The sequence below is a fragment of the Penicillium pulvis genome, assembly GCF_028828015.1.
Source record: "Penicillium pulvis strain IBT 33274 chromosome Unknown contig_5_segment0_segment0, whole genome shotgun sequence".
NCBI lineage: Eukaryota > Fungi > Ascomycota > Eurotiomycetes > Eurotiales > Aspergillaceae > Penicillium > Penicillium pulvis.
Window position 1 is genome coordinate 675,499 of NW_026643078.1, and position 20,081 is coordinate 695,579.

The 20,081-nt window shown below is 47.7% G+C and overlaps 7 protein-coding genes across 7 annotated transcripts; 4 read left to right on the forward strand and 3 right to left on the reverse strand.

Annotated features, from left to right (window-relative positions):
- Nucleotides 1-2,223: 2,223 nt before the first annotated feature.
- Nucleotides 2,224-4,044, forward strand: N7503_006807 (putative C2H2 finger domain protein; the record flags this gene model as incomplete). Its single annotated transcript, XM_057066354.1, has 3 exons — nucleotides 2,224-2,999; nucleotides 3,068-3,334; nucleotides 3,399-4,044. 3 exons carry the CDS (start codon nucleotides 2,224-2,226, stop codon nucleotides 4,042-4,044), a joined length of 1,689 nt encoding a protein of 562 aa, XP_056920035.1.
- Nucleotides 4,045-4,777: 733 nt separating this feature from the next.
- On the reverse strand, nucleotides 4,778-6,124 carry N7503_006808 (putative RNA polymerase II Elongator complex associated protein Kti12; the record flags this gene model as incomplete). The annotated part of the gene is made up of 3 exons (XM_057066355.1): nucleotides 4,778-5,656; nucleotides 5,718-6,071; nucleotides 6,119-6,124. The coding sequence occupies 3 exons, from the start codon at nucleotides 6,122-6,124 to the stop codon at nucleotides 4,778-4,780; spliced, it is 1,239 nt and encodes a 412-aa protein (XP_056920036.1).
- Nucleotides 6,125-6,721: 597 nt separating this feature from the next.
- On the forward strand, nucleotides 6,722-9,789 carry N7503_006809 (uncharacterized protein; the record flags this gene model as incomplete). The annotated part of the gene is made up of 4 exons (XM_057066356.1): nucleotides 6,722-7,036; nucleotides 7,088-7,297; nucleotides 7,357-7,485; nucleotides 8,008-9,789. The coding sequence occupies 4 exons, from the start codon at nucleotides 6,722-6,724 to the stop codon at nucleotides 9,787-9,789; spliced, it is 2,436 nt and encodes an 811-aa protein (XP_056920037.1).
- Nucleotides 9,790-10,119: 330 nt separating this feature from the next.
- On the reverse strand, nucleotides 10,120-11,674 carry N7503_006810 (uncharacterized protein; the record flags this gene model as incomplete). The annotated part of the gene is made up of 2 exons (XM_057066357.1): nucleotides 10,120-11,572; nucleotides 11,616-11,674. The coding sequence occupies 2 exons, from the start codon at nucleotides 11,672-11,674 to the stop codon at nucleotides 10,120-10,122; spliced, it is 1,512 nt and encodes a 503-aa protein (XP_056920038.1).
- Nucleotides 11,675-13,110: 1,436 nt separating this feature from the next.
- Nucleotides 13,111-13,590, forward strand: N7503_006811 (uncharacterized protein; the record flags this gene model as incomplete). The annotated part of the gene is made up of 1 exon (XM_057066358.1): nucleotides 13,111-13,590. One exon carries the CDS (start codon nucleotides 13,111-13,113, stop codon nucleotides 13,588-13,590), a length of 480 nt encoding a protein of 159 aa, XP_056920039.1.
- Nucleotides 13,591-14,923: 1,333 nt separating this feature from the next.
- N7503_006812 (SDR family NAD(P)-dependent oxidoreductase) lies at nucleotides 14,924-15,958 on the forward strand (the record flags this gene model as incomplete). Its single annotated transcript, XM_057066359.1, has 3 exons — nucleotides 14,924-15,082; nucleotides 15,136-15,420; nucleotides 15,479-15,958. The coding sequence occupies 3 exons, from the start codon at nucleotides 14,924-14,926 to the stop codon at nucleotides 15,956-15,958; spliced, it is 924 nt and encodes a 307-aa protein (XP_056920040.1).
- Nucleotides 15,959-19,156: 3,198 nt separating this feature from the next.
- On the reverse strand, nucleotides 19,157-19,726 carry N7503_006813 (uncharacterized protein; the record flags this gene model as incomplete). The annotated part of the gene is made up of 1 exon (XM_057066360.1): nucleotides 19,157-19,726. One exon carries the CDS (start codon nucleotides 19,724-19,726, stop codon nucleotides 19,157-19,159), a length of 570 nt encoding a protein of 189 aa, XP_056920041.1.
- Between the last annotated feature and the right edge of the window lie 355 nt (nucleotides 19,727-20,081).

The following is a 20,081-nucleotide window of genomic DNA, read 5'->3' on the forward strand; positions in this document are numbered from 1 at the left end:
GCTCTCCGAGTGCGGAAAAATCCCTCGACTGGTCTTCCTGATGAAGCAATATTTTAAAGCATAGTTCACCTGAAATCTTCGGATTGCTGAACGATAAAACTTATCCATCTTTCAACCTATCTGATACCATTTTCTCATTTCTGAAATTTGACATTCATGCGAATTTCGGACTTTTTTGCTGACAATTTGTCGACAGGTCCACTCAAAATAGTTTTATCTCGCGCCCAACGCTGCATTGCTACCCAACGTGGGTCTCGGCGGCGGGCCGCTCCCTCGGGAACCAGTGAAATAGACAATAATGCTAGCCCTCATTTGCCCTGTTTTCCAGTCTTTCGTTCCCCCTGGACCTGCGTTGTCCCTGTATTCTGTAACCCTCTGTGCGCTCGTGTTTGATGTCCTGTAGTATCCCCTCTTTTGCTGCATCTCAGCTGCTTCTTCCTGTTCCGTAACACTCCGACGTGGACGACTCTCCACCATACATGTTCCCGGCCCCATGTGCGCAGAACATCATCCTGCAGCGTCAGCCTTGGGATGCCACCAATCATACTAGTCTACGTACCCTGCCAAGCCATGGAGACGCTGGGCTAGTCTCACCGCTAGAACATCCCGTCCCTTCTATCCACTAAGGGGCGTCCACTTGCAAACCGAGTCTGCAGATGCCGTCACCGCCAGTCCTCAGCACTGGCCATCTACTGGCCCTCGATAGTGCCAACACTACGCTGCACGCTGCGAGTCTGCTCGCCTGGCACAAGCCATGTTTTGAGCTGGCCCCACCCCACTCCGAAGACCGGTGGTGTGCTTTTTCTAGTACTAAAAAGGCTGCTGATCCCCCTTTCCCTCGATTTCTTCTTCTTTCCTCTCTATAACTCTCTGGATACCCATCATCTGACGACCTGGTTTAATTTGACCATTGTGCTTTGTCCCTTCAATATATACCCCCTTTACCATATACCCTACGTCACCCAGTCTCTGGACCTTGGACGCCCCTTCTTGTTACTTCGCACAACATCTGCCTGGTTTATCTTGCCCTAAGGATTTTTTTTTATACTCTTGCCACATTGCCCTGGACAGGATTTGCTTTGTTGTTCCCCCAGGCTTTTCTTCAGCACACTCTCGTGTCTGAAACACATCAGGTAGTCCCCATCACATTTTCCTTGCATTTTCTACTTTGTGTTTCCCATGCGCTTTCTCTTATACTGGACCTGTACCATCGACACTGTATTCTCGACAACCTGCCTTCTACCTCCCATGGAAATCGCCAACTGCAGGCCATTGCAGAACCTTTCTTGACCCATGGACCATTGAATCTTGACCTTGACTGTGATTATCACTGGATACCCTACCAACCTGGTAGCCCAAAAAGAATGATGCTTCTTTTTCATGGATACTCCCTGGCACCGGTTGCCAGGTGAGTGGACTCTTTCGAGTGCTGTTTATGTTGCACACTTGATTGAAACTTCCGCTGGACTGCCTTTATGACCCTGGATTTGAAACTTGCCCTGGACTCCCGTCACCCAAGCCTGGTGTGATGTGGATGGATTTACTTTGCTCCCTGGATGACTGAATGGACCTTATCGCCTTTGCTTACCTATGACTACCTACTGGACAAATAATGAAATATCCCTGGAATGATTTTACCATGGCCTTCCTCGGCCATTACAAGGAGCCTTTCTACAAAACTATCCCAGGATTCTCTGAGCTTAATGTTGCTCTTCCAAATGGAATGATCTGCCTATTCTCAACACTTACCTTGGCCACTGACTTGATGGAACCCGGTCATGCAAGCCTAGCTGACCTGCCGTGAAATGATCACCTTGACTTGACTCCTGGATCCTGATTATGCTGCATGATACTTCGACTAGTAGCTCTGGCCTTGATGAACACCCGACTTATTCCCAAACAACAAATCTGGCAATAGAACTACCATATCCCTGGACTCGCTACACGACACAAACTTATCCTAGGACACCTTGACACCACCGGCTTGGACTTGCTTACTCTAATTGTGACTCTGGTGCGTCAAGCCGTCGACATCATCGCAATAACTTAAGCTAACAGATCATAGGCTTCCAACTTCTTCTGGACCTCGGAGCTCTCTTGTTTCTTTTTTGATTTTTGATTTTTCTTTTCTTTTTATGCAACTTTAGATGTGACGGTGTAGATAACTGACTTGATGATGCTTTTTCTTCACAGTGACTTTTACACAACCATACACAACACACAATGTCTCCCAGGACCAGCACAGACCCCGAGCGGGTTTCTCTTTCTCAGTCTAGACACTCCATGGTCCACGGAATGTCACATATGGCCTCAAGAACCCTCCAGGATGATGAAATGTCGAGCCAGGACAACTCGTCCTTGTGCTCAAGTATTGCCACAAACCATGGAAATTCCCAGGACATGAAAGAATGGAACATGAACACTACAGAGTCTCTCGATCAGGCCATTTCTTCCAAGGAATCTCCCCAGGTGCAAATGCTTTCTTTCTCGCTGTCTCATCAGCTCATGACCCCCACGGTCGGACCAAATGATGTGATGTACACAGGCGTTGACTTCCCAGCAGTCTCAGACCTGCATGATCATGATGGATTTTACTCCTTTGTGGACCTCTCTTCCATGGATAATGATGTTTGTGGCGCTCAGTCAAGCACACCGGATGATGCTCTTTCTGTTGCTCACAGCTCCCACACGGATGATGCACACTTCATGAGCCATGAGTCATGGAATGCTATGATGCCCGATGGCCACTACCCTGGAACAACCCTGGACCAACTCTCATCAAGTCTTTTCCAGACTGTCCCGGTTTCTCCGCCTCTGACGGAAGCCAGCAATGACATTCCCATCACATCTTCTTGCTCCCACCCTGGATTTCCTTCTTTCATGGCCCATGATGATACACTTCTCGGAGATTACACTGCCTCACCCATTGGCAACCACGGACTTAACCCAACGGAGCCGCTGTTCCCCAACACCACTCTCAACGAGAAGGACCCTGAAAGGTAGGTCCATAGTAATGAATATGGAAACAAGAAAGACGAATCGGGATTCTAATTCATACCCCCAACAGGACCATCAGACCTACTAAGCAATCTCGGCGATCAGCTTTGCCAGGCGCCTCTCAGCCCAACATTAAGGCCGAATCGGACTTCTTCCCCCCACTGCCTATGAGAGAGCCAGCCCGCCAGAGATCCAAGGATGGAGCCGAAGCTCGCAACCCGCGAGAGCACCACTACTATTCCCTTCCCACTCACAATGATGGAAAGTACTACTGCCCGTTCGCCAATGGAGACAAGCCTTGCAACCACCCACCCACGACGCAAAAATGCGCTTACCAGCAAGTTCTCCCAAAATGCTATGGATTCCGACGTATCATGAAGCTAACCGATTTCCCCTTATAGCAAGTACCTGGATTCCCACCTGAAGCCCTACCGGTGCAAGGTCCCAATCTGTATGGATGGCCAACTGCGTTTCTCTTCAAACGCCTGCCTGTTCCGCCACGAGCGCGAAGCCCACGGACTACATGGCCATGGAGACAACCCCCACCTTTGCCTGTGGGAGGGCTGCGAACGCTCCGTTCCCGGATATGGATTCCCACGTAGATGGAACTTGTACGACCACATGCGTCGTGTCCACGACTACGTCTCCTCCGAGCGCCACAGCTCGCCCGAGACTTCCCCGGTTGCCGTTCCAGCCAAGAAGAAGGAATCCCCTGCCTCTACTTCCGGCCGCAAGAGAAGAAGCGTCACAGGTCCCACTCCGGCCCCAACCATGAAGCGCACCCGCTCCATCCACTCCCACTCCGGTCCCGTCAAGGCTACCCAGACTTCCGCCCAGCATGGACAGCGCCTGCGCACAGCCGAGCACAACTACTACACCTGCCGCTCCCGCCTGGTCGAGGAACTTGCCAAGATCAACCCCCAGGATATTTCCATGCACGAGAAGGTCAACGCCAGCCTCCAGGAGCTGTTCACCCTCGGCCTGAACTTCCGTCAGATCGAGGCTAGCCAGGTCAACACCCACATGCCAAATGGAATGCCCGCTTGAATGATTTTTGTTTTTAGGCTCTGTAATCCATCCTTTCATTGTCTCAATGGATGAATGTTACACAGCAGCCATGATCGTTTTCAATCTTTGCGGAGGATTCTTTCCCTTGCTATCACCATACCCTGGACGAAACTGCTGCATTTTCGCGCTTGTTCGAACTCCGGAATGACCTGTTTAACCTACCTACCCTCGGGAGCGTACGCATTTTAAAATGCACTCACGCCGGAGCAATTGCTCCAGATCTGGATGCCTTAAGGCACCAAAGGGAATCATAACAGGAATCTGTATGTTGGAGCTGGGCACTCCAGCTACAAGTATTTCTTGGACATCCTATGCTCATTAGAATCTGTGGTTAGACCATGGAAGAGCACCAACCTTCACCGTACTGAAATGTGGTGTGAAGGAAATCAGGAGTATGGACAGGAACCATGCTACTACCAAAAAAAAAGAGAAAAATAAACGATGAGGATTGTGAGGAATTTTGATTATAGTTATATTCGACAGAAGGAGTTTAGTTTGACAATTTATTGATATACATGTGATACACTTCCTAGTAAACAAGAAAAGGTACCTCGTCTAAACATCAAGATGAGCTCGTAGCCCTGACGTGCAGTTCTTAACTTCACAGAAAATAGACAATCGAACTCAAATGCTTTTAATTTATTTTCGTAAATCATGAAATCTCCATCTATCTCTATGAAATTCACACCATCTATTTTCGAAAACCACCAGATCAAGTCTCATCATCACCCCCAAAACTCGAATTCAAAAACCTCACAAACGCATCCCCGATCTGCTCAGCCGTCAAGCCACCCTGTCCAGCCCCATGCCCCCTCCCAATATAAGTCCGATTCAAACTAATCCACTGCCTCCTCAGCCTCTGCAACCTAGGCAGCGCCAAAACACCACCCGGACCCGCAAGTTCATCAGTAGTACCAGTGGTAGCAACATGAGCCGGAACAACAATCTTTTCCTTCGCCTCAGGCACAGAAATCTCAATTGCCTTCCCATCTTTACTCTGCGCCAATGCCACCTCCGCCGAAGGCGTAGCCTGCGTAAACGCGCGGATGGCAGTAACAACTGCCGAGGTCTTCTTCTCCATAGCGTAGAGGGCACTGTGGTCCGTTTGTACAGCTTGAATTGTAGCTTGGTGAGGAACGATACGGGGTCTTGAGGATCCGCTTCCTCCTATTGCGGTTCCGCCACGCGTGAATGTTGTGCGCGTTGTTGTGACACTTGCGGCCGAGGAGAGAGAAGTTGAGTTTAGGGTTGTTGTTAGGTCGGAGATGGGTGTTATGGTCGGTTCTTGGGCTGAGGGGAGGATTACGCCACTCAGAGCGTGGAAGATGTCTGCTACTGGTGGTGTTTCGTCGGCCCAGGGGACTGTGAAGAGAGGTTTGTCCCAGCGGCTGTGGGTTGATGGTTCCTCATAGCGGAAGATAAGGTTGTTTAAAAGTTCGGGTGGGTATGGTTCTTCGTTGTCGGTTGATTTCGCAGGAACGTCTGTAGTGGGAGAGGGTTGGGAATCGTCTGCGGTCTTCTTTGAAGCTTGACGCTGCAGTCTGGCGTCGTTGTTCGCGACACATTGATCAACTGGTGTTCCGACGTGGACCTATCCCAAATAGTATGGTTAGCCTGGACCTCCCAGTATAGGTTGGAAAGTTCTATCATACCACACAGCATGTTGTCCCAGCAGCTTTAGCTTCACACCAAAGCTGATACCGCCATCCCTTGATATAGTTCATGCCATCCAAGATCACGATGCTGTCGCGTGTGAGCACGCGCTTGGCTCGGGCGTAGGCCACGCCTCGAGCCTCCTTTTCCGTCCGCGCATGATCGTATACGGTACGTGGGTGCGAGGTATCATGCGATGCGACGACGTGGACCTTGAATCGGGATTTTAGCGTGACGGGCGACGCGGACTCGGTGGCTGCGAAGAGTTCATCTTGCGCTGTCTCGAGGAGTGCCGCGAGCTGGTTTGCGCGGTAGGTGAGACCGGAGCAGGGATACCCGGTAAGAATGACGAGCTGGAATATTAGTGAAGATATTTTATGTGTTTTGGAGCGGTACTTACAGGCATTGTTGTAGTGTGGTGTTTGGTGCGGCGGAGATTTTTTTGCGCGGGGTTGGACATGTGACTGCGGGACAGCCGCTGATCGACAGTAGATATTGGTGGGATTTATTTGGAAATGAAGAAAGTTAGTATCATTTCCAATTACACAGATTGAATCTATGCTCTTGAACATGAGGCTACCTTCTGACATACCGAGTATTTGAGGGGCATCCACCCCATCGTCGATATACGTTACGATAGTAGTAATTCAAAACAACAGAGCCCCACCTGGCTAGAGCGAAGATACATATTCACTATCGCGACTTTTCCAAGGTCGTAACACATCATCCGTGGAGACTAGCTTGGAAGTACAGCCAGCAGGCGAGCCCGGCATATGGATATACCGTGGCTTTGTTGAAATCTCTTCGGTCAGTCAGGCGCTTGTCCCATCTGGCCTATTGGTGGGTGATTACGCGCCCCGATCTATTTACGTACCCTTCGCTCTCTGTGCTATGCTTCTTACACGTGACTCTCAACATGTCAGTGTGGCTGGCATAGAGCGTGAGCGCTGAAACCTTCATCGATAACAGGAAACTTCCATCCTGGCCAGGCACATGAGACACCATGGCGAGGACAGAACTTGTGAATGATATGAGATTGAACGCCGATATCCTCCCGGATGGCACTTCCCACTACACCTTTCAACCTGACTACTCCCAAGGGACCACTGACAGATGGCGGCCAAAGATAGAAACCTGGAAGCGAGGGAAGATACTGGGCTCAGGATCATTCGGGACAGTCTGGGTTGAGCAATGTGTTTCAAGTGAAGGTCCCGCTAGGCTGCGAGCTGTGAAGATGATCAAGAAGCTACCTCACTCTTCTCATCCAACCTACTGTGACCGAGAACTCGAGGCTATTGCGAAGTTTTCTCAACCAAAAGTATGTACTGCGCTTGACACAGTTCATTTCGTGGATGCTGATATCGATCAGTACTCGGCTTTGTTTGTAACATCCCTCGGATGGTTTGAGAACAAGGAATTTCTCTTCATTGCGATGGAGCATATTGGTTTGGGGAATCTTCAAGAGCATTTGACAGGCCCACTACCCGAAACCGAAGCCAGGCACATCTGTTTCCAAATTCTACAGGGTATCAAATGTCTGCACGACAATGATTTTGTCCATCGAGATCTCAAGCCAGAGGTATGTAGCTATGGGACTGACTGGGTGAGATTAGGATGCAAAGTTGCTGACTACATAAGAACATTTTTGTGCGTTCCAAAGGGCCCGAATGGTGGGTCAAAATAGGTGACTTTGGTTTCAGCAAACGGTACAACCAGAGTGCCGGTTTGCAGTCTACCGTGGGCACCGAGCTTTACCTCGCGCCCGAAGTACGTGGAATTTATCCTCCTGGTCTAAGTCCGCAAAACGTTTGCCTTTACACACATCGTGTTGATATATGGGCACTGGGCGTAATGTTGTTCTATCTCTTTTCCAACAATTACCCATTCTTGAATAATAACAGCCTCTTGTCGTACGTTCAGACTTCCGACTTCCCGTCCTTGGACCTGCTCCACTCCGTCACTCAGCAGGGCCAAAACTTTCTCAGGTGTCTTCTGGCTGCAAATGCGACAGTGCGGTTATCTGCTAAAGAAGCCCTCCAGGCGGGATGGTTGGAAGAACTTTCCTTTGATCCGACACCCGTTGTATCACGATTAGCAATTTCCGAACATTACAGGGCAGCAGAATGTCTACCAACACAGGCTTCAATTTCAATAGAAGTACCCTCATACGAAGCTTAGAAAGCCTGGGATGACGTGGATGCTCCTTCCGAAATATATTCCGTAATGGACGATGAGCAAAGAAGTCGATTTTCACAGGGGCCAGGGAGAGAATCGATAATTCCATTGCAGTCTCCACCCACGCAAAGGATTCCGACCACCAGTCTGCTCAACGACACGCATACAGCTTATGATAAGGGACTTTCGTTATTGAGCCAACGACAGTATGCAGACGCCAAGATATTGCTCCAGGAGGTTTTCGAATTGCGTAAACGCACTTTGGGCGCCTACCATGAAGCCACGCTGGCTTCTGTTAGCGCATTAGGTGATACTCTTTCTGGTCTTGAAAAGTATGGCGAAGCCGAAGCTGCATATCGAGAAGCCTGGATGGGAAGCAAATGGGCTCATGGAGAGAATGGCATACGGACTCTTGAATCACTAGCCTTGCTAGGCGGCGCTCTTTACCATCAAAAAAAGTATGCCGAAGCCGAAAGCGTGTACCAGGACCTCTGTGATGCCCAAAAGCAAATCTTTGGGAAAGAGCACGAACAAACGCTTTTATGTCTCCAAAGGCTAGGTGACGTGCTATTTTTCCAAGAAAAGTACGCCACAGCCGAGACAAGTTACCGAGACGCATGGGAGGGTCGCAAGCAAACCCTTTGGGCGGACCACGAAATTTCACTAGAGTCTCTTGATGGCTTGGGCTTGGTTCTCTACTTACAAGGAAAGTACACCCAAGCGGAAACAGCATACCGATATTTATGGGAAAGGCAGAGACGAGCGCTAGGATATGAGCATATAAAAGCCCTTTTGTCTCTCAGTCGGCTAGGTGACACACTCTTTTTTCAAGGACGGTACGCCCAAGCGGAAGCAACATACCGAGAGGTCTGGGAAGGGCGAAGGAGAACGCTGGGAGACGAAGACAAAGAAACACTTTCATCTCTCCATTGGCTAGGTGACGCTTTATGGGCTCAAAAAAAGTATCCACTAGCTGAGGCAACGTACCGAAATACATGGGAGGGTCGCAAGAAAACCCTTGGAAAAGTGCACGAGCAAACGCTTTTCTCTCTGCACTTTCTAGGTCGCGCTCTGTATTCTCAAGGAACATACATGCAAGCCGAATCAGCCTTTCGAGATGCCTGGGAAGGTCGTAAGCAAACTCTTGGAGAAGAACATGAGAAAACACTTTTCTCTCTCCATTGCCTGGGTCACGCTCTGCATTCTCAAGAAAAGTATGCAATATCCGAGGCGACGTACCGAGGCGCTTGGGAGGGTCGCAAACAAACTCTAGGGGAAAAGCACAGAGAAACGCTTTTGTCTCTTCATTGTGTAGCCAACGCTTTATATTCCCAAAAAAAGTATGCACTAGCCGAGGCGACGTACCGAGACGCCTGGGAAGGTCGTACACAGACTTTCGGGAAACATCACGAAAGAACACTCTTGTCTCTGCATTGTCTAGGCGGTGCTCTGTGGTCTCAAGAGATTTATACACTAGCTGAGGTAACGTGCCGAGACGCGTGGAAAGGTCGCAAGAAAACTCTTGGAGAACAGCACGAGCAAACGCTTTCCTCTCTCCATTGCCTGGGTCGCGCTCTGCATTCCCAAGAAAAATATGCACTATCCGAGGCGGCGTACCGAGGCGCTTGGGAGGGCCGCAAGCAAACTCTCGGAGAAAAGCACAAAGAAACGCTTTTGTCTCTCCATTGCGTAGGCGACGCTTTGTTTTCCCAAAGAAAGTACGCACTAGCCAAGACAACGTACCGAGACGCCTGGGAAGGTCGCAAACAGGCGCTTGGAGAATATCACAAAGATACACTGTGGTCTCATAAGAAGCTCCTCGATGCTCATAGTAAGTGCTCCACGCTCACGGATCTAAAGTTTTGGAAGCGACGGAAATTACAGTGGAGTGATTGAGCAATGTCGAAGTATTTCTCTACCAGCTGAATACATCCATAAGATTGTCTAAAAGACTGCTCCCATAGACCGATAGAAATTTTCACGTTCTAGGAGCTCAAAGTTCTACATTTGTGAGATCCTAGGTACTCCTCTTCTTTCTGATTTCGTTGAAGATACCTATCAAGAGACTACCTATATCTCAGAGGTGTATTGCAGATATTGAAAAAGTGGAAGGGAAATTAAACACCGGATGAGAACAATGTTTACGAGCCTTTGCTTGTTAGACTATGATCTCACTAAGTGAAAGAAGGATCTGTTTGACCGTTAGTATTGCTTTCTCTCAACTTATCAAAGCGAATGTATTGACAGTACCTTCTCAATATATTTGACCCCAATTAAAATGCCGTCATCATCCTCAAACTCGGTCTCATCGCCAAAATCTTTGTTTGTCTTGTCCATGCAAGATAAACAGTTGACAACTAACTCCGTATATCTCTCACCCATCCTGACCGGTAGCTCTACCTTTGCTAAAGTCGTAAAGTGGTCCTTAAGCGTGCTGTTTCTGATGGAGGCAGAAGGATCACGGTTGAATTCTGCCAATGAAATATTGGTTTGTTTCTCGCTGCTCACGAATGAACTCCAAAGCCCGATCTCGAGTAGGCATACTCCGAGACTGTATATATCATGCTGCATGACATAGTCTGTATCAGGGTTGCTTCCTTGTCTATCAGGATGTTGGTATATATTTTCCGACCAAATAGAGTTTCCCAGTCGTAGTGTTTTGTTATCAGCCAAGCGGAATGCTCTGAACCCCAGCAGATACAATGGACCAAGATGAGACCCATTGCTCTCGAAAATCAGAATCGTCTCTGGGCGAATATTCTTGTGCACAAAGTCAAGGACATGAATATAGTTGATGGACGTAGCAAGTTGCTTTGCAAGTCTAATTTTATTACCGAGAGAATGGGTTGCTCTGGAGAGAAGATGGCTCCGAAGACTCTGGGGTGCAGAACACGCTTCTGGAAAGTTGAAGATAAAGTCGAATGAGAGGAGCTGCTTAGTGTTTGGGTCCGTTATGCGAGCTACACCGTGGCATTTAAGGAGATGAAATCCATTCGCATCGACCTGATGAAGCCTCATAGCCAAGTGCCGAACATTCTTGGCAAACGTGGAAGCGTCTTTTCTAGACGAACAGTCTGCAGAATCCAGTATGAACGTACCCACGCCCGTGATCTCGATGACCTTTGATGTTGAGTTTAGAATTTCAGACTGTCTAGCAGAGTGAATCTTGCTTTCGGATAGGAAAAGTGAAGCCGCTTGGCGAGGCTCTGGCTTCAGCGCATCTCGTACATGCCTAGCAGTAGATAGCTTTTCGGTCCCGATGCGCTTGACCAACGCATCATCAATGAAACGATCGGCTATCAGTAGAACCAAGTACCACGTCGTGTCGAACTCATGTTGGCATGCTTGAAGGTCCCGGATTGCCCTATCGAGTGATTCCTTTTTCAATAAAGCATATTTCGCTGCCTTTGACCTGTCTGACAGCCCTCCACTCTTAGCTGCAAGTCTGTCCAGGCTACTGATTTGGATAACGGCAGCTTCTAGCTTTTTCTCGAATGCGCGAAGAAGGCGACCTTGCAAATCCCGGTAATCGTCGCTCAAATTGTCCCACACACGACGTAAGAAGGCCAATTGTTCTGAAGTTTTGGCCCAAGAAGCTTCGATGGCAAGTTTTCGTTCTTCGATCCCTTCACCGGCATATTTGAAGTCTTTGTATGTGGCCACAATGTTCTTTCCGTATCTGGAAAATGTTAACATAAGATAATGAGCGATACCCTTTACACGAACTTGAACATAAATCAATGACACCGGGCAAAGCAAGAGCAATATCTAAGCCACTCATGATGCACCGACTATGACGTTTAGTCTGTGAAGTTTTTGGCATTCATCTTCAAGGGTTGAATCAATGGAATTTATAAAGAGGGGAGAGTAATCTGCCTGAGCTGCATACGCTTAGAAGTCGAGAGTGACGTGGCAATAGACTTACATATAGCCGCATGAGTATCCACCAATACGCAGCACATACCCAGCTGATATGGTATGAAATTATTTTGAGGATGAACCTCTTATATGACTATATCATGAGATTTCTTCGTGACCGTCAAAATAATTCAAAAAAAAATAAAAAGGACATCGCAGTTTGAGACTGCTTCGTCCAATGGTAGAAGATTAGATGTTTGGCCAAGGAAATGCCAAGATTACCGTTCCCCATATGGCGAACTAGGTGGCATCGGGTAAAAGCATATATCGGACAAAAGCCGGGAAAAGGTGTGCCTCGCTTAGATATAATCAAGGATAGACAGCTTGCTCCAATGGGATGATGCGAATTCGACATCATAGGGGTATCTTTACCACCAGTCGCGGAGTACAAGCGCCCCGCTGTCTAAAATTTGAGTTTGGGGAAATGGATTGCTTTGCAGATCTAAAAATGGGGAAGACATCATTAGGCAAGGATACGAGGTAAGATGCGGGGAGGATTACAACATAATTGCACTGTATGCATATTTAAACTTGGCCTTGGGAATGTTTTAATATTACATAATTTACCTTTAGTCGACATGGTACATCATAGGTGAGTATTGATTCAGACGGAAAACTTCACTGCGAGTCTCTATAAGTGTCGTGCATAGGTTCAAGCAGATAGACGATGCTTGTCGCGGCAGGGAAGGAAATCCATTCGAAACGGGCCAAAACCCCGTTTATACATTTGCATCAACATGGTGGCGGCCAATAGGAATAGTAACCAAGAAGGTGAACTTTGTCTGGTAATCGTTCTTCCCCCCTTCTATACACATGTCGCTGACTCCGGCCGAGGCAACTTACCGTTTTACCGTAATTTGCCACCTTAACCGTGTGGAGATGCGTGGAGATACCGTCACATTACCGCGCGGGTAATCATCGGCATCGACTGGAAAGTCATAAAATCTATCACGGAATCTTCTCCCTTTCTCCAATCAAAGCCAAACTCTTCTCCTTTCCTCCTTCTTATTACTGTTCACCATCTCCCAGACCGTCACTCACTAAGCGACCTGGGGTTCGTACGCCCTCCCGCAACCATCTACCGTCGTCGATTTCTTCCACCCGGATCCATTGCCAGTGGTGCCGTCATTGGGGGCTACGACGCTACAACGGAACGCTACACTCTATTCGTCTGAACGAATCTGCCTCGCCCACTTCACAGATTCAAAGTCTTCGGTCCTTTTGATCCTACATTCCACGCTACCATCCGATCGATCGATCCACCACAGCTACGTCCTTAGCATAAAGTAGTTGCCCCGCATGGATCCTGGACGATCAGCCCATCCCCCCAAAGCCCCCGCTTCTACCTCCTTATTCGCACCCATGCAATCCTTCACTCCTGCCACCGATCTGGCCAGCGCAGTCTCCCAACAGTCAAACCCTTTTACCATGGCCTCAAAACCCGCCCCGCAACCCTTCGCTGCTCCCCCGCTGCAGTCTACGTCCGTCGGCGCCGCGCCCACCATCTCTCAAAATCAACCCTTTGCCCAGGCCCTGAACGCTTCCAGCGCTTCTGGGTTCCCAGTTGCTTCACAGGGTATCGATTCCGAGTCAATCCCACGATCGGAAACTATGCCCGCTACCCAGCCCGCCACCGATGTCTACCCTCACCAGGTTAACGGCCTCGGTGGTCCGACAGCGACTGCACCGTTCTTACAAGACTTTAGTCTTGTGGCCGAGGCGGCTAAGCGGGCACAGATGGGAATTGTCATGCGCGATTTGGAGAGCGTGACTTTATAATTGTGTTCAGGGATGCAGGGGGCGGGGGGCAGGTCCTCCCGGCGGGGTTATACACGATAAAACAGCAATGCAAGAGCATTCGCATCCCCAGCCAGCGTGAACGGGTTTTCATGCTCTACATTTTACACCTTACACCTACACTTTGATTGGCTTTCTTATATTTGGGCGTCGATCGCGGATTGGGGAAATAATGGTTGGCTTGTGGATCTCTCTTGATGAGATGATACGCCAGGTGGCTTTGGATTTGCTATCCTGGTTTGATTCCTTTCTCTTTGTTCTTTGCGCCTTTTGGCGTTTTTACCATGGCGTTTCATTGGCTCACATCTACCTTATACCATCTATATACTCGATACATCAATACCTATCACCTCTCTTCGTTTCAAAAACTTTCATTGAGTAATACTCTTGCTAACAATCTATAAGAAGCAAACAGCTCATTCGGAGCCTTAAATTCGAATTTATTACTACCTTTAGTACTAGCATTTCCCCTGGATCAACTTCAGCTCTTGGTCCTGCTGCCCCTGCACAGTGAGTATAGACCACAACTCTGACGAAACAGACCATGCGCAAGCCTATATTTCGACCCAGTCAGATGTCTCAATCAAGCAATGGATATTGATTTATCATTAACCTTCTGCACATACTACGCGAAGTCCGCATACAAGCTTAGCCTCCTCAAAACCCGAGAAAGGAAATTTACGTACAGATACTAGCCCTACGTGTCAAATAACCCAGTGATGCTCCGTTAAGCCGGTGTCCACTCCCAGCTGTCGCAATCCTCGTTTGCTGCTTACTTAAATGATAATTGATGCGCCAGAGAGTATATCGGTGGTTTTCTGGGGCCAATTGACCAATCGGAAATGGGAGATATGCAGACCTATATGATGTCATATTGATGTTGAACATATAGACTACTGGAATTCAGACATGAGATACGATGTTTGCAAATGGAATCCATTCAAACATGAATAAACACATCTTCCGTTGTTGCTGGGCATGCTGGGTGTAGACTTCAATGCAGTTGCGGGATTCTCTAAAGTTTGGCGACTGCCTTGGAGGTCCTTGTACTTCAAATTCACCAAGGAACAATGGCATACGAAAGAGATCACTAACCAAAGACCAGCAATCAGAAATATACGAATCAGAGGGTCTCTGGAGTCACGTCGCACTCTGAACCAGTCCCACGACCCCGCTTCCAAATAAGGAAAGGTCATGGACCCCACGTAATTAATAAAAGCCCTAAAGCCAGACTGAGTTCTTTGCTTCTTTCCTTCCTTTCCCTGATCTACTTGTCTTCTTTAACTCACACAATTGCACCTGACCAAGTCTCATCATGGCTGACCTCGATGTCAACGAAGACGTAAAGCGAAATGCTTTCACAGTCAAGAATTACCGAGATAATTATCCTGCCATTGACCCTACTCGAGCAGAGCTTGCTCAAACCGGAAAGGTGGTCGTGATCACTGGCGGAAGTCGTGGTCTAGGACGCTTGGTAAGAGCACTACTGTCCAATTGAAATGCGTACGTTCCTCACATATACTATAGGCATTTGCAGCCTCATTTGCTCGAGCTGGAGCAGCAGTCATTGCACTCATAGGCCGCTCTGCGAGTGGCCTGGAGGAAACAGAGAAGTTGATCAAGAAAATTAATACCAGCACCAAAGTCCTTCGCTTTGCACTCGATATCACGGACCAGACTGCCGTGGAAATCGCGTTCAAGGAAATCACTACACAGGCCGGTGCTCCACAAGTTCTGATTAATAACGCGGGCAATCTCTCTCCGCTTGAGAGCACCTTTGACTCCACGCTGGATTCATGGTGGGAATGTCAGGTAGGATTTCCAGCTTTCAATTAAAAATGTCGATATGGTCTAAACAATCTATACACAGGAAATCAACATCAAAGGAACCTACAACGTCACCAAAGCCTTCCTAAAAGAAACAGGAGCTACGCCGGCGAGACCAACCACGATAATTACAATCACATCTCTCGCTGCCCATGGAACTGCACCCGGTATGGGAGGATACTCCCTCGCAAAGCTAGCCTTAACAAAACTCACGGCCTACATTGCCTCCGAACATCCGACCATTACATCGGTCAGTCTCGATCCGGGTATCGTGCCAACGGATATGGGTTGTAGCGTGCCATTCCTTGCACCATTTATGCTCGATTCTCCTGAGTTGGTGGGAGGTGCTGCTGTGTGGTTGTCGAGTGGCGATAAGAACTTCCTTTCGGGGCGGTATGTCTCTTCTAATTGGGATGTTGAGGAGATTGAGAAGCGGAAGGGGGAGATTGTGGATGAGGATCAATTAAAATTCAAGATCAAGGCTAATTTTGCGGCGAATGCGACCGTTGAGATATCAAAGTGACCTAGTGTTTCGAGGTTTTCTTATATAGACTTATAGCGAGAAGATATTCTCATCACCAATTACTTGACCTGCATCAAATAGCACTTCTTGGGCAGGTGAAAAATAGCATACTTCTTCCCGATGGTACCTACGCATAGCCCCAAGTTTTAAAATTGACCTACAATTATAGAAGCCTAAAGAGAAGACACTGGAGCTTTCTCATTCAATCCCATTAAAATCTTGCAGCGGCTATGTCTCACTGCCCACTTTTTTGTAGATCTTATTCATAGTACGAAGTGGGGGTACTCTTGGCTTGCATTAAGCTCACCAGGTGGCAGTCTTGGTGGATTTATCACGGTAATCATAGAACAGGTCGCAACAATACTTAACATGAACCCGATGATTTACACAAGAATCATCCCAAACGAAAACCACGTATCCCAAGACGGGAAAAGCTAAATAGGGAAGGGAAGGGAAGGAAAGAAAGGGTCGTCATATGCGAAGAAGAACCAACACCCAGGCCAGCCGCAGGAGCATTTATTGTAGTGGCCAATGGCCTTTCCAAGCATTATAGGCGGTTGTCAACCTTTTATCAAACCACGCAGCGGCGAAAACCTCAAGATTTTGCAAATCATACTTATTGTGGACCCAAAATCAAAAAATTGCCAGAAGTTTTCCTATTGTGGGAAACGCATAATTTCAAACGATGATTGACATTCACCTCATGCGTATAAGCATTTGTAGTGTGTGAGATTCAGTCTCTGCAACAACGGGAAAAGCTATAGGTGGTCTGTAGAGTCTTGGAGAGTGATCGTAGAAAGTCATAACAGCTGGAGTGCTATCGATCGGGGGGCTACAGATACATTATCAAACCACTTCCAATGAACTTATACTAGCACCGCAATGTATGACCAAATGTCAGAGATCGGAGATCTCTGGGAAACCTGCTGGAGGGTAAAACCCTGGCCTTCCGTCCCACCTTTATGATTGGTGTTGTTTCTTGTTTTTGTACTATTTCATGCACATCCCTTGCTGATATGCGAGAGCAAGTATGCAAATTATGCTTACTTTTTCTTCACGAATTTGCACTAGTTGGTATGCTTGAAAAGTCTATTTTCAAAGCCCAGTTTTCTCAGCCGAACAGTTCGAGTCTCATGCATTTCTACATCTCCATCCTTGGAATCGTGAACATGTAATATCACTGCACTATTATGATGCTTTTTTCATAACAATATAATCAAAACAATGACAGCCCTGCCGGAATAATGAGGCGGTAAGCCAAAGAAGTTAGAGTCATGCGAAGTTGGGGTCCAGTAATCAATGAGTAAGAATGTGGCGGTATAGCTGAATTCGAGAACTACAGTGCGGTTTCTTTGTCTCTCCTTCTAGATTCACTGACCTAGTGCTAATCCTGCAGATCCCAAGCCCAACGATAAGATCGCTTCACCCTATCAGTCGATCCTCAGGTGCATTCCATCGATCGAACAGTGACAGCCGGCATTACTGAAATTTTGTACATTGGAATTTGGGCAACAATCTTGGGACCCAGACACTCCAACTGTTTCGTTTACGCAATGCCTTCGGCAAAGCTCACCAAAATTTATCTCTCTCAACCCTTACGTCGTACAAAGAAAGCTTCGTAAGACCTTAGATCTCACACGTCTCATACACCCATAGTAGTCGGCGGAATATATAGCCTAAAAGACCCACATACGGCACGCAAGGCACCAACCAATTCCACATATTGCAACGGACACATCACGTCCCAGCCTCCGTTGACGAATACACCCACAATTCTCCCCAGCCCACAAAAAGCTTGTTTCACAATAGTGGATTTACTCCGTCTCTGACGAGTGCGACCTCCACCAAGTGCGCAAAAGACTCTCGACATGGATACGGATAAGCTTCTGTCAAGCGAACGGTGGTGTGATTCACTAAGCCACCAGGGCCGAGCCAGTGGGAATACACTTGGTGGGGATGTTAGTAGAGCGGGTAACGGAGGAGAGCCGTTGATCTACAATAGTAAAACATAAATAGCATGAACACAGACGTGTTTGAGTTTGGCTTACGTTTAGAGTTGGAGATCGCTGGGTGTTCGTGTATGCTTCGTACCCGACAGTCTAACTTATTGTTGCGTGGTAACATCATGTATACACTAGTAACAAAAGTCCCAATCTAATCGAGGTGCATACAAGCGAGGAGCGGTTCGATACTAGTGCTTCCGGACTTAAGACAAGCCACAAGCCACGATGCGAACTACCGGAGAAATAAGTACTTCCAAGTATAACGTAAATCCCCCTCACTGCCGTAGATCATAGGAAAAAATTTTCTAGGTTCTTTATTTTTAGGCGAGGCGTTTGCTGACGCACTTCGGTCCACACCCGCTGCGGCGGGCGGCGTTCGTGGCGCACGCTTGTCATGTCCGATGACCGACTTTTTGAGACATTATGCATGTAACCATGTGAAGAACCTACACTTTATTGAAATTCATGATCTTAGTGACTATTGTAAATTGACATCGGCCCTGACATGCATCATGTAGGGAAGCGTCGACTAGGTTGTTTCTGGAAGGACCCGCCCGCAGGTACTACTAATTTCAGCTACTATATAGAACTATTGAGATCTATTGAAGTAAACATTAAATTTTGTAAAGAATTCATTCCCAAACACCAAGCTATGCGCAAACCGAATCAATGGCAAATAAATACAGTTTTCCCAGGACAGAAAATATTAGCTGGAAATCAAATCGAAACCAAGTTTCTGAGTGTAGTCAAAAACAAGGAAAGGAAAAAAGCAAGAACGATTTAGAATCGAAAAGCAAAAAACCCCCATCCAAACCATGGATATAATGACAATAAAGAAGACTCCACCCGGAATTAAGCCAAACACCGATTTTCCCATGTGCGGATTGCATGTGTATGTCTTATCGACATGTATGTAAAATGATCGTCGCTGCAAGAAGCAGCAGCATAGAGCCGATCTATCGGCATCGTCTCTTTTTTCTCTCCCAATATTCCCCAGGAATTTTCATGATTCTTCGAGCTCGGTTCCAGTGGTTGTGTTCCGAGGTCGGTAATTTTGGCTCATTAATCATGCCATGGATCCACTTGACCCGACCGCTCCGCTCCGTTCAACACCCCATTGATCAATGTCTATATTGGTCTCAGAAACCAATATAAACACCAACCTTGGGAGTTTTTCTCTCCACATTTTCCGAGGCTAGTTCATAGCCGAAGAACCGATCAAATTCGGTGTAGAAATACTAGCTGTAGAAGGACGTTCAAGACCCTTCCGACCACCGAAAATGGAAAGTCTCCGCGAAAGTCTGCGACTCAAGCCTCGCTCTGGCGCAGCGGACATAATTGACATCCGTCGCGAGGTAGGTGGGCCATGGCAGTCTGCTGTTTCGGGGCGGGGAGCTGTGCCGAGAGAACCGTCTAGCAGAAAAGTGGAGCGACGCTTGAGCTTTGCGGCTGTGCTGGATGGATCGCCGATTTGGTAGGCGAAGTCTTCTTTGATATCGTCCAAGGCATGGGAAACACGGCGGAGGAGTTTTGGCTTTTCGATGATTGAGAGGGGCCGTTGCTCGAGGCCGTAGAGTTGGATAGGTGTTGAGTCTCCGTCGTCAACGGGAGAGGAGTAGAAGCGGCGGTATTTCATCGGGGCTCGGCGAGGTTGAGAGCCTAGGGAGACGGTTGATGTTGGTTGAGGATGTTGGTAGGGAAGGTGAGGGTCTGAGGAGGAGACGCTGGAGGAGTAGGAGCTGTTTGTAGCGGAGGATGCCCACATGTTTGCGGTATGTGATATCAGGTGTTTAAAGGAGCAAGGGTGGGAGGGGTGGGGTTAGGTATATAAAAGGGAGGAAAAGAGGGAGAAAGGAATAGTTAACATAGAACCTTGGAAGCGGAAATGTCTACAGAGTCGGAGAAAGGTGCCATTTGATCCTAAAAAAGCAGAGAGACTCCATTCGGAAAAAGACTAAAAGAACTAAAAGTGGATCAAAGACATTGAGCATTTTAGTTCACGAGCTACGAGGCGCCATCCCGTGTAACACATAGATGACTGTAATTTTGTTTCATTTCTATTTTCTGGTATACTTCCGCCCCTATCCGTGGAGATAGTCGTGAACAAGAATACTATACGG